The sequence below is a fragment of the Drosophila mojavensis genome, unplaced genomic scaffold, assembly GCF_018153725.1.
Source record: "Drosophila mojavensis isolate 15081-1352.22 unplaced genomic scaffold, ASM1815372v1 contig_80, whole genome shotgun sequence".
Taxonomy (NCBI): Eukaryota; Metazoa; Arthropoda; class Insecta; order Diptera; family Drosophilidae; genus Drosophila; species Drosophila mojavensis.
The window spans coordinates 6,703,208-6,717,173 of NW_025318906.1; the positions used below are offsets into that span (position 1 = coordinate 6,703,208).

General features: G+C 35.6%; 1 protein-coding gene across 10 annotated transcripts in view; it reads right to left on the minus strand.

Annotated features, from left to right (window-relative positions):
• Positions 1–13,966, minus strand: part of LOC6578961 (RING finger protein nhl-1) — a 38,185-nt gene that overhangs the window by 20,155 nt on the left and 4,064 nt on the right. For 9 of the 10 annotated variants that reach the window (XM_044010454.1, XM_032730762.2, XM_032730760.2 and 6 more), the window contains exons 3-4: positions 4,925–5,065; positions 3,054–3,189 (exon numbers count right to left, since the gene is read on the minus strand). In XM_044010454.1, the coding sequence (XP_043866389.1) occupies positions 3,054–3,189; positions 4,925–5,059 (271 nt within the window). In that variant the 5' untranslated portion in view covers positions 5,060–5,065. Of the gene's footprint in view, positions 1–3,053; positions 3,190–4,924; positions 5,066–11,399; positions 11,669–13,966 lie in introns of those variants that run through there. The other variant, XM_032730761.2, reaches the window with a different exon arrangement.

Sequence of the window (13,966 nt, forward strand, 5' to 3'; positions counted from 1 at the left end):
ATTGATTGAGGTGGCAGCAAAGCGTTTCATGGGATCTAAGGATGCTCTTAAGTAAGTATGCAATGGAATCTAGAAATCGTTTCAGGAACAGCTCGAATTGACACACTTCAAAGTAATTTGATTTCGCACACAATCATATTTCCAGTGCAAAACGTTTCATTTCGAATGCAATTCAACCAAATGCAATGCTGCTTATCAAATGCCAATTCCAGAACGTTTCAGCTGCTGTCGGCGCAATCATTCGCCAATGGTTAGCAATTGAAATTCCACTTGTTTTCGATCGCATCGCATTCCTTTTATCAACTTGTTTAGCCTTGTTGCTGCTTGTTGTGCAGCCAAAATATTTCGACGTGCCGCTAAATGCTAAGTTACTGCAGCAGCAGCAGCAGCAGCAGGAGCAGCAGTAGCAGCAGCAGCAGGAGCAGTAGCAGGAGTAGCAGCAGCAGTAACTGTTGCCATTGCAGTTTCTGTAGCCAGGCCGCCAACCCATCAATTTGCACCAATGACAGTTGGCAACAAGGCAACTGTTTTTTTCTATATTCCATTTCTTTTTCTTTTTTTCTCTATTGCTCGTGTATCTTGACTGCGATTGCTGTGCAGTGAGAGAGTCAATGAGGGAGGACATAGCTGGGCACTAATGCGATTTCAAGAGTGTCGCCAAAACGCTAGAAATCAACTGAATCTAAACGCAGCGCCGACAACAACAACTCCCGGCTCTTCCGAGATGTTTATGCGTCCGTTTGCCAAGGCATATCCTGCCAGCGCATGCCGATGTCTTGGCTATATACACACATATATATGCATAATGCAAATAACGAGCTGTCGGGCCCCAACGACATGAACCTCGAAGAGTCGCCCACTGGAGCACACCCTTCCTCCCATATGTCCTTCTCCTATTGCCCCTCTCTCTTTCTCTTTCTCTCGCCCTCAACAATGCAAACATTTCACAGTGTCTCAGTCACAGCATAGCAAATCGCAGTCACAGTCACAGTCACAGTCGCAGTCACAGTCGCAGTCACATTCACAGGCGAGCTATGTAAACTTTTCTGCATCAATTGTTGGCAAAGCTGCCCCGGCTGCTGCCCCCGCCTTGGTCCCACTACTGGCCCCGCTTCTGGCCCAAATCACTGGCATAACCATTGGCATTGGCATTGCCTGATGAACTTGCCTCGGCTACCAATAGTTAAGGCTGTGCTCACTCCTCTTGCCATGACAATAAGCTCACCAAGTACACAAGCACACACTCACACACACACACACACACACACACTGTGAAAAAGCTCGCTTTGCTTGCTCTGCGCCAATAGTTGGCTGTATTTTCTTGTGTAATCATATGGAAAAGTGAATTTGCAAATACTACATGCGATTGCGAGTCCTTGTATCATCGCATTCAGTTATCCATAACAGCGCGGCTTGAAAGGATTTGCCCAAAAATCAGCTCAAGGAGCAACTTTTCTTTCCACACACACACACACACACACACACATGCACACGCACACATTTGCATAGCAATTGTCAAAAATAATGTTTAAAAAAAATGTAAAGAGAGTCAAATACTCGAAGCTTTGTCTGCTTATTAACTACCTGCCACTGATTGCAGCTCGGTGAATACTTTTCAACTACATATACATATATGTATGTGTATGTGTATGTGTATGTAGTACTTATAGTACTCATACATAACACTCATTCCATTCGTGGCATTCATAATAGTCAAAGGCACTTTCTTTCAACACTTATTTGCATTTTGCTGATGAGAATTGCCGGTTTGTCGCTTTGTCGCTCTGTCGCTCTGTCGATTCTGTGTCGCTTCTGTTTGTCCTTTGCAATTTGTCGCCGACTATCAAGTTTCAAGTTATTTGCATAGTCATGGCTACCAACCTGATCCAGCAATATGGCCACAATGCAAATGATTTAAAACAAGAAAGTATTCTCGAAATATGCCAAAATGTCGAAAATTAAATACTCTAACAAGTAGCAAAATTTAACAAGAAAATTATTTAATATATGTATATATAAGAGAGATAGTCCTAAGTTTTGCATTGTGAGACTAGTTAAGATATTTCAAAAGGAAAGATAGGTCTGGTCTATAATTTAGATAGATACAAATTTATATTTTGTAGGTCTATATCAGTCCATGACAGCCAGAAAATTATTTATTTTTATCTGATCTTAATTTTATAGATATAGAAAATCAGTTCTGATAATAATATATATTATATATATATTAGATATATCGATATATATTATATATTCGATATATTTCCAAACCACATGACAAATTAAGTATACCCTCACAGCAATACCCTCACTCAATAAAAATTTCAAACACACACAAAAAATGAACCAAAATCAATTTGCTTTTGCTTAGTTTTAATTGCGAGCGAGGTATTCAATGAGTGGTTGTGGAGGGTGGACTCAAAGAGGCGTGGACTGATTTGTAAAATACACAAAGCGCTTGATTTTTAATTGGAAACCAAATATTATGGCCCTGGCATTTGCTTTATATTCGTCACACTTTTTTATGCTGTTTGTTTTTGTGATATTTTAGGAATTTAATTAAAGTTAGATAGAGAGCAGAATTTATTAACAAATTATCAAAGCCCAGAAATACAAAAAAGGGTAAATAAAATGTTATAGATTAATTAAAATAAATAGAAAAAGAAATTGCTTTCACAAAGTGCTTTTATGAAAAGAGCAAATATTACACAGAAATAGTTTTGCAATATTTTAGCTCAAAATTCTTGTTGCCTTTGGGCATAAAAAGCAACGCTGCGTAAACAATTTTAAATGGCAAATTGCAAATTGCAATTTTTCATTTTCCAATGCACAAAAATTTTAATTTGCGATAGACGGACAAACGGACCAAAAAGTGAAGCCAGACAGACAGTCAGGGATGCGCTTTACGCTTTATGCTCTGTGCTTTATGCTTTATGCTTTGTTCGCGCCCTTTTGCTGTATGCCCTGCTGCGAAATAGCTCGTAAAATTCTAATGAAATGCTGTGCTTTACGCTGCGGCAGAGCAATGAGGTGGGAGACAGTGGATTACTTACCTGAGGTGGGATCTGGCAATTCGCCGGTGATTTCGATATGCAGCTCCAGAAAACGCTGCAGCGTAACATTCGTGGGAAAGGCTTGGACGCCATTGTAGGGTATACGATGTTCGGCACGGCATTCGGGGCATTTGACCTGCAATCAGTGCAATCAGACGTAAGTAAATGCAATTACAGGTTCATCAAACGATGCAGTGAATACGCATTTTACACCTCAACAGCTCAACAATATAGTTAGGCGTGCTATACACAGTACAATATAAACTTGCACAGACACATACCACTACTAATACACGCATACGGTACATTTAAGCACGTCTCTTACATGTTTACGCTCGATCTACACTGACTCTCTTGCACATGGCTTTGTGATTATGTTTGTATGCGTGAGAGCAACAGCTCTAGGCTTGAGTGACTCCATTTGAGCAGTTTGCCTATTACATGCGTAGGTGTAAGAGAGATAAAACTATATTCGCGGCGCTCAAGTAAAGTAGAATTGGAAGAGAGCAGTGAGCATAAACTGCCTTCGCCGTGACTGAGCATATATACATATGTATTACTCTTCCTCAATACAAGCACAGAAGTAAATATGTACATGCATTCATATACACGTGTGTAAGAATAATCATCTTACTTGTTAAGCTAATGATGCTCAAATTCGCAAAATGGGAGCTGCGTTCGCCTGTAACTTAATGCATGTGTAAGAGGGAGATAGAGCGTCTTAAGAGAATTCAAGTAAGGAATTGCAAGAGCGCAGCGAATTTAGAAAACGGGAGCTGCTTAGCAACTGGCCTTGACTCAGTGTAATTATGTATTTATGTTACTAGAGACACAAATGTGTGTGAACGAGACAGAACAACATTCATAGTAGCTTATTATGAAAGAGTACTTGTAAAATTAGGCATGTATTTTAATATATGAATAAAAATGTATGAATATTTTAACACACATATTTAAATTTTGTAACACGCTTTAAAAACCCACACATCTGATGAAATGTTGACAGTGTAGGCATCTTGAGCGTGTGTCACCTTCGTCTCTGTCTATGTTTTTCTTATTTTCGCCCAGCCCTACAGTGCTGGCAAATCTATAGGGCCTGGCTGTGCTATAGACATGACAGTTATTTGTTTAGTTGTTTGTCGAGGCTTTTGGCCAGCAGTGTATCCCATACAATGGACATGCTTAGCAATTATTTGCGTGGCGCTGGCGTAAAGCCAAAATAAATTTATAAATACGCGCGCACACTAACACACTTACACATACAGTAGGCGTCTATAAGTAGCGCAGTAGACACATATTCATTATATGCATATACATGCATACATATACATAAATATGCATATATATATATGTATATATATATATAGATAAGTATGGCTGCTTTATATGTAAATTTTATAATTTTTCAGCAGCCAACGCAAAGCAAATCTACGCAAATGCGCCACAAGCAACAAAAACTGAAATTACGTTGAAAGAAAAACAAAAAGAAAACTCAACTCATTTCCACAATGTGAAGTCTGTGTTTTTTTTTTTCACTTTTTTTGGCTTTGGACAACGAAAATGTTGTTTTCATTTGCCTCATTGCGATTTTTTGGGGGCTTTTGCCGTACGATTTATTAAGCAGCTTTTGGCATGTGACGTAGAGCGCTCAACGAATTCGCCGCATTTAACAAAATTGCCTCACACATGAACATACACACGCACGCACACACACATACACACACGTACACACCCATGTGTACACATGGCTTATGCATTCGACTGTGATTATGATTTATGGACTTTTGTGCGTGTGATTCTGATATATGTGGGTGTGTGTGTTTTTATACGCTTGCACATACATACAGAGTTAATGTAACAAATATTCTTACCTGGCGTCTCACATAGTCCACCAAACCCTCCATGCAGGGCTCCATGCAAAAGGAGTGCTGGCATGGCAAAAGCTTTGGTATGCGATACCTGTCCAAACACACGCAGCACGTCAACAACTGTTCGAATTGCTCCATGGTTCACTGCAAGAGAGAGAGAGAGTGAGAGAGAGAGAAATATAGTGTGTGAGAGAAAGAGACAGAGCGATATAGAGAAAATGAGAGTGTGAGTGAATGCAATCAGACATCATTAGTCTTGATTTGATTAGAGACAAAGTCCTGTCAATTTGATATTCATATCATTATAAATTCGCGTGCGCCGCCTTGCCGCTAAGCTCATCATAAGATGGCCCCCAAATCGGATTGCGACATTACGAGCCCTTACTTTTGAATAAGCACAAAACAACGGAATGCCATCAAGTGTGGCAATTGGGCTTAACTGACTAGCTAATACGCGCTTCCGGTAGATTAAGTGAAATGTATTTTTATACTAAATGAATTACGGATTTTTCCTTATTTTTTTATTATTATTATTTTTTTTTTATGTTTATTTAAGATTACTCTAATTTTATTAATTAGACTAACTATATTTAAATATATTTGTATACTCCTTATTTAAATTTACATTACTTAATATTTCTACTACCCTCATATTTAGATACTAAGAAAATAAATAAGAAAAGAACAAGGAAAAGCTGTTCCTATTCTCAGTTTTGATTTGGTATTATCTATAGATGAATAGATTTATGTAAATAAATCAAACCTTCGCCCCATGAACTACCGCTTCATTCAAAGAAACTGTATTTCTAACTACTCACTCTTAGCAGACAATCTAATACACAGCTATACTAAAATTTCAATCCCCTAGAAATCGACTATCCCACACAAAAGCCAATATACTTTGCCCAAACACCTAGCGAACGAGCACAAAAACAAAGCGAAACAAAACATATAAAAAAGAAGAGCAGGCATCACCGTAAATTGACCATTTCTGAGCCATTGTCGTAAATCGGGAGCCTGCTTCAGTTGGGCTACACCCTCCGCCCATCGACCACCGCCTGCCGCCCGCGCATCGCCCCCCGTCTTCATTTGTCCTTGGCAAATATTCTAAGCCACAAATCTGCTTATGGCTGGCTTCATTAAAAGCGGTTTATTTAAAAGAACTCAATACGGCAAATAAAACTGAGCCAAGTTAATGTAAATAGAAACGGCCTACGTTGCACTAATGTATGTATATATGGAAATATATAGGCTCTCTTAATTGGCAATAACTTAGCCTAATTACGAGAGCAGTTGAGCGTTTGCCTTTGCAGTGCGCTCCGATTGCCATTTTGATGTGGCTTCGGATGTCAATTAATGCACGCAATGGAAATTGACCACAAATATTGGCAATTGCAATTGATATGAAACATTGAAATTAATATCACAGCTGAGAGGCATCGGAGCTGAATTTCAGCTAGTCAAAGCGTCAATGAAAGCTGAGTCAAGCGTTAATAGTGAAACGAAATGCAATATGCAATTCAACTGAATCAATTAAATTGTAATTTAATTATTATCACTGGTTTTATTAAAGTAAATATTATCATTAAATTATAATTAGTGTTGGCTTCCTATATATTTGTTTATTTACTTTTTTGTAACATTTTTTCCAGTGGATTTTTTTTATTTATAAATATGATTAATATAATAATTAGTATTTGTTTATAGATTTTTTTTGTATATATATATTTTTTTTTTTTTTTTTAATATTATTGGCATTTTCACTCTTATTATCTCTAAACAAAATTCCTTATTTACATAATTATTTTTTAATAAAATTAGCTCGTTATCATTTTCATTAGTAATATAAAATTTCATTGAATAATATAGTTTTAATTAACATTAGCATTATGATTACCACAATATAAAAATTTTAATAATTCATTGAATTCTTTTCATTAGCATTACCTTAATTATTATCACAATAACAATAACCATTTTTTTATTAATTTATTTAATTCAAATACAAATAATACACAAGAAATTGTAGTACTAATAAAAGTGAAATAAATAATTAATATTTTTTATCCTAGCTATTTTCAAAAATGCATTTTAATTTTTATTAGTATAATCATTGCCATTATTATGACTCATACAAATACTTTCTATCATCAAAGTTTCTATCATTAGAGCCAACTTTGTGCATAAAAATGCATATCAAATGCAAACTGTAAAAGTAATGGCATCATCATAATCACAATGATAAGACGAATATTGGGGCGAATTCCGCATTGGCATTAAATTTGGCGCTGTTCCGCAAATTTCCGCAATTCACGCGAAAAAGCCAACTCGCGTAGGTTTTTGGCAAAGTAATTTCGAGCCAGTTGCCTTCGCGTTCGCTGTGAACGTTCACAGAAATTTTCTTATTTTCCTGGCCGAAAATAAGCGGCAAATGCGCAGCTTTTAATAATAAAAATGACACAGATTTTCCCATGATGCACACACACACACACGAAAATATTTCTCAATGTGATGTGTGTGCTATACACATATATATACACACATACACACACACACATACATACGTGAATGCAAGTGCATATGAAATGCAATTTTTGCGCCCTCGTCAGGCATATTGCGTATACGCCACGTCAGCACACGGTGCACATTGCACCCGACCAACGACCAACGGCCACCGGCCAGGCCCCCCCACCTCTGTTGCAAACGGCTGCACACTTCCTGCCCAACAATAAATAAACACATCGAGGTGCACCACAAAATTGTCGTGCCGCCTGTTGCCAATTAAATCTGTGTGCAAAATATATTTAAAGCGTTGCTTAAATTGCGGCCAAAAGTTCACATTGTATTGCAGCACGCCCAGACCATCAGGAGCCAAAAAAAAAATATGCAGAGAAGCAGAAGAAATTCGCATGCGAATAGCATGCAATTAAGTGGAAAATGCGCTTAAAATCAAATTGAATAGAAATTTTGTCGCCCGCTCAAATTGTGCGTACTATAAACCAGTAGCAGGCGTGCCAAGAGGACGAGCAGTGGGCGTGGCACATATATGTGTGTCTCCCTCTCCCTCACTCGCTCTCACTAATTTCGCAATTGCAATCTATGAATCTGGGCACCAAAAAGGATTAAAATGGAACTCATGCACTCGCATAATAGAAACTGCCTTAAAAACCATAGCCAATGCCACGCCCACACGCACACAAACACACACACGCTGTGCTAGTTGAAATTTTGAATGTTTGCTGAAGAGCTGGAGACTTTTGAAAAGAGGGCGGGCCACTGGGGTGGGGCTGGCACTTCAAAGCACATTCAATGCACAATTTGAATGGCCATTCAAAGGCATCAAGGAGGGAGTGTGAGAGGATGAGTGAGAGAGAGAGGAAGGAGTCAGAGGTACAGCCTGGCAGTTAAGTTATTTAGAAGCGTGGTTTGTGTGCAATGGACAGTGCTTGAATTTAACAATTACATAAATAAATACATTAAAAACAACAACACATATGCTGCAAATCGCAGCGAAATTTATTTTTTTATTGCTCTGCAATTGCGTTGAGCTTAAAGGGGAAAACTCTAAATGTGGAGTTATCGCTATAACTGGGTTTATGTATGCTTATAGAAGCTATGCGGAGTTTGGTTCCACTTAGAGTTGAATTTGTTAAAATTATATTTAAAGCGAGTTAAGAGCTAAAAAGGCTAGTTTTGAGTAAATATTTTATATACATTATATTTATAATTTCTCCTTCTTTCTTCTTTCTCCTTCAAGTCGAAATCCTTGTTTATCCTATCCTATCCTTATTTTATGTAAAAAAAATTAATTTTGCCTAAACTTAATATTTAAACAAAATACAAATATATATTTATAGGTAAAATATAATATTTTATTTTATTTATTTATTTTTCTTTTTATTTTATTTATTTATTTTTTTTATTTTTTTATTTTTTTTTTTTGTATAATAAATATATCAAAAATATATAAATATAAATATATAAATATAAATAAATATATAATATATTTTTTTATGTCAAGCTCTCCGGCTTTCTTGGAATATGATACATAGATTCGTTCTTAATAAGCTTTATGTTTATAAAAAAGAAGATATCAAGATCTCAAGTAAGAGCATATTAATAATGAATACAATAAACAAATTCATTAATTCTGTGTCTAGTAATGCAGCTAAATGCTTCAGTAGCTCAATTCACACAGTTCTTATATACATACATAAACATATAAGCTGGCTACTGAGAAAAAAAGGCAGAGTAGTCTCAATGGACTTACACCCAGTATATATAGCACACAATATTTAAAAATATATAATATATATATTATATGCACTTGGAAATTCTATTTTTTATGGCTTTCACATTTCGAAATTATCAGCCACATAAATATAAAATGTACAAAAAACTATAATTAATGGCAGCCAACAGCTGGAAAGGCGTCGAACACCAAATTATTTCCACACACACACAGAGAGAACTTTTTTAGAGACTTCCGCTGCGCTTGAATAATTAATTTATTGAATAAAATAATAAATATTCTATGGATTCTTTTATTCCAATCAACAACAAGTGAATCTATCTAGTATTCATTCACACACTATAATTTCCTGATCCTGAATAATAATATTTATTATTCATTTTGTCGGGCAAAACTTTAGCGCAACTTTTTGTTTATGCGCCAAGATTGATGGGGACAGTTGTTCAATGTTTTGTTTTTCTACAAAGGCACACAAATATACCATATGTATATATGTATGTGTATATATGTACATGTACTAGCGAGCTGTAGAGAACGTATTAGCCTTGGCAATTAAATTTAGCCAATTATGTGACAAACGTCTGTCGGTTTTTGCATGGCTAAAGGAAACGGAAATGCGTAAATTTGCAGTTCATTGCAAATGGGTTCAAAGACTTGCAACCATATAAACTATATATGTATGTATATGTATATATACATATACATGTATGCTTGTCTCTATTTGACCCTGGATGTTTGCCAGTTTTGGCTGCAGCCGCAATCGACTTCAGTGCGTTTCCAATTTTGGGCCATTCATCAATTTTTTGCCGAAATTTTGGAAAATGGGTCAAAACTTTTCGCCAGCTGTCGCAAGTGACAAAAATCGACGGCTAGTTTGATAGATCTCTAAAGCGATTGCCTGTCAGAAAAGTAACAAACAACAACAAAGGCAACAAACAAAAGTAAAAACAAAATAAGAAGAAAAAAAAAAACACACAGAGAAAACTGAACGGAATTGCAGCGAAATATTTGGGTCAAACATTTGGCAGGGCCAGCGAAATGCTAAACCGCAGCTACGAAACCGCTAAAAAAGAAACTGAGTATGCATTTGGTCGGGTATAAGTGACTGCCCAATGCGCGCTCAAAATCAATGCTTTATCAATTAATTTGTAGTTAGTTTTTTGGTAGGACTTTTTGTAGTCAATTGTTATTATCTTACTTATAATGAGATATCAAATATTTTAGATTTGCATTATAAAGTATTTACTTAAAACTTACATAGAGAATTGTCTATGAATATACCATTATAATTGGCCTACATATCTACTATACTTATATTTGAATTCTATCCATTTGTAGCATAAAGTATAAACAATACAATAGATTTATAGATTTATTTAGTTTATACAGATGAATTTTTATATATACTATGTTTATTTACTTTCACTATTATGATCAAATAAGAGACTACAACTTTATAGCATACAGAAGATCATCCCTGGTAAATATATAACTTTTTAAGAATAGACATAAGAATAGAGAAAATTGTACAAAAAAAAAAAAAAAAAATAAAATTTACCATGAATATTATTCCTATATGACAGTATATATGTATAATATAATACATATATTACTTATAAGATGTATATCATTGAAATAGTCAGAAATATAGTATATCTATTATATACATATATAGCTGTATCTATAATACATATTAACAAATGTCTAAGTACTTATGGGAAAACTGATACCTATAAGTAAGTATATACGTATAGGCATATATATATAATAATACCAATATATCGACTACGTTTGTCATAGTTGTACTTATCATATAGATGTAGTCAATATTCAATATATTCTACATGCCATATATATTTATATATACATATACTTATTTCATATCCTCTATGTGCGTCAGTTATGAATACTGATCTGTAGAGTACATGTTCCAAGGTCTATATCTATCTAGTTTTTAGATCTTGCACTAACACTTTGACTGTATAGTTGTTTCTTGTCTTGTTAGTCAGTAGGCGTAGCCATAAATAATTTGAATAGTCCAATAAAGTCAAACAGACATGACTGCAAAATGATAAGACTATAGTATATAATCGAATAACCTTCTGCTAGTAGTCGAAGTCGTACCTACACAAATTTATGTAAAAAGCTCCACACAAGAAGTTCCTTTCATAAAACCTAATACACCCACAACCCCAAGAGCGAGTATCACAGCAAAAATAAACTCACCAATAGAAGAAGTAAAGTGTTGCTGCTGCTGCTGCTGTTGCTCTTGCAGTTGCCGCTGCTGCTGCTGCTGCTGTTGCTGCTACTGTGTCAAAGCAACACTCAGGGGCAATCATAAAATGCAATTGGCTTCAAAACTCAAAACTAGATTTATGAACTTTTCAAAACGTAACGGTATATCTTCAACTATTTATAATTTATTTCGAATATTTCAAATATTTTTCATCGGCCAAAGATGTTTCACTTTGTTAACTTTTCTCGTTCACATTAAATTTTAAATGATTTTTTTTTTATATATATTTATTTTTGTAACAAACAAAATTAAAATTTCTTTAATAATTTTTTTTATATTGTTATATATTTTATGATATGTAAATTACAAAAATAAATGCGCTGCGAGTTTTTGTTTTTGCAACGCGCCTCGTAGAATTCGATTGGAAATGTAAGAACCGACTGAAGCCAAGTGAAAATTGAAAATTGCCAAGCACATGAAGCCCAAAGGCAGAAAAGCGAAAAAATAATACGAGGAAAAACAAGAGCAGTGTATAATATTTTAAATATATACAAAATGTGTCTGTGTGCGTGTGTAGCTATATATATGCATATAGAGCGCAACGACGTCCGAAATACAAATAAACAAACGTGCGATCGAAATACGAACGCAAAAAGATATTCTTGGCAACGACTCGCACATGTGTGTGTGAGCATATCACTGAGTGTGTGTGTGTGTGTCTGTGTGTGTGTAAATCTCTTGTATCTATGCATTATATCGCTGGCTATGCACAGCAGCTCATTAATGAGTTACATTTCGTGTGTGCTGCACGTGTGTGAATCGAATTGAAGTTTTCACATTGTTTTGTTTTGATGTGCGGCCACAGAAGAAAGCGCGGCCCACAGCAACAATGTAATTTGCCTAACACTCACACAGATACACACGCACACATAGATACACACGCACACACTCATACGCAGAGAGAGAGCGAGAGACAGAGAGAGAGACAGACCGCAATTCGCCCTGAGCATCCGTTGACGTCATTAAATGACGAACTATTTATAAAGCTGCCGGCATTTTCCGTTAGCATCTTAAGTATCTGCATTTGTGTATCTAAATGTGTATGTAAATGTATCTGTATGTGTAGTTGTAGTTCCATATGTAGCTGTATCTATGTATGTATCTATATCTATTTGTTTCTCTGTATATCTATAATTGTATCTGTATCTGTATCTGTATCTGTATCTGTATCTGTATCTGTATCTGTATCTGTATCTGTATCTGTATCTGTATCTGTATCTGTATCTGTATCTGTATCTGTATCTGTATCTGTATCTGTATCTGTATCTGTATCTGTATCTGTATCTGTATCTGTATCTGTATCTGTATCTGTATCTGTATCTGTATCTGTATCTGTATCTGTATCTGTATCTGTATCTGTATCTGTATCTGTATCTGTATCTGTATCTGTATCTGTATCTGTATCTGTATCTGTATCTGTATCTGTATCTGTATCTGTATCTGTATCTGTATCTGTATCTGTATCTGTATCTGTATCTGTATCTGTATCTGTATCTGTATCTGTATCTGTATCTGTATCTGTATCTGTATCTGTATCTGTATCTGTATCTGTATCTGTATCTGTATCTGTATCTGTATCTGTATCTGTATCTGTATCTGTATCTGTATCTGTATCTGTATCTGTATCTGTATCTGTATCTGTATCTGTATCTGTATCTGTATCTGTATCTGTATCTGTATCTGTATCTGTATCTGTATCTGTATCTGTATCTGTATCTGTATCTGTATCTGTATCTGTATCTGTATCTGTATCTGTATCTGTATCTGTATCTGTATCTGTATCTGTATCTGTATCTGTATCTGTATCTGTATCTGTATCTGTATCTGTATCTGTATCTGTATCTGTATCTGTATCTGTATCTGTATCTGTATCTGTATCTGTATCTGTATCTGTATCTGTATCTGTATCTGTATCTGTATCTGTATATGTATCTGTATCTGTATCTGTATCTGTATCTGTATCTGTAACTGTAACTGTAACTGTATCTGTATCTGTATCTGTATCTGTATCTGTATCTGTATCTGTATCTGTATCTGTATCTGTATCTGTATCTGTATCTGTATCTCTCGATCTCTCTATCTAGATGTATTAGTATCTCCCTCTCTAATTGAATCTGTAATTATAGATGAATCTCTATCTGTAGGCACTTATTTTTCTTGTGCCTCACTATAAACCTAAAAATACACTCCATTGAACAGAAACTGGAACGCACATTGGGCTTTTTTGTAAATGACGCCCTAGTTTGTTGCAACTTATAGATACTTTAGCCATAATTTCGCTTTTGCAGCTGTCTTTCCGTTAGCGCGCAATGACGCTGCACAAATTTTCGCAACAAAATTTTCGCCGAAAAAGAATAAAATTGACTTTATTTATGAAGAGAAACAAACAAAGGGGTCCATTAGCTGCCATGTGGCACAAGTCAGCGTGAGACGAACAAAGGCACGAAGAGGTTGGGGCAGAGTGAGCCCAAAATGGAAGAGCTCTGAGCGCTGAGCG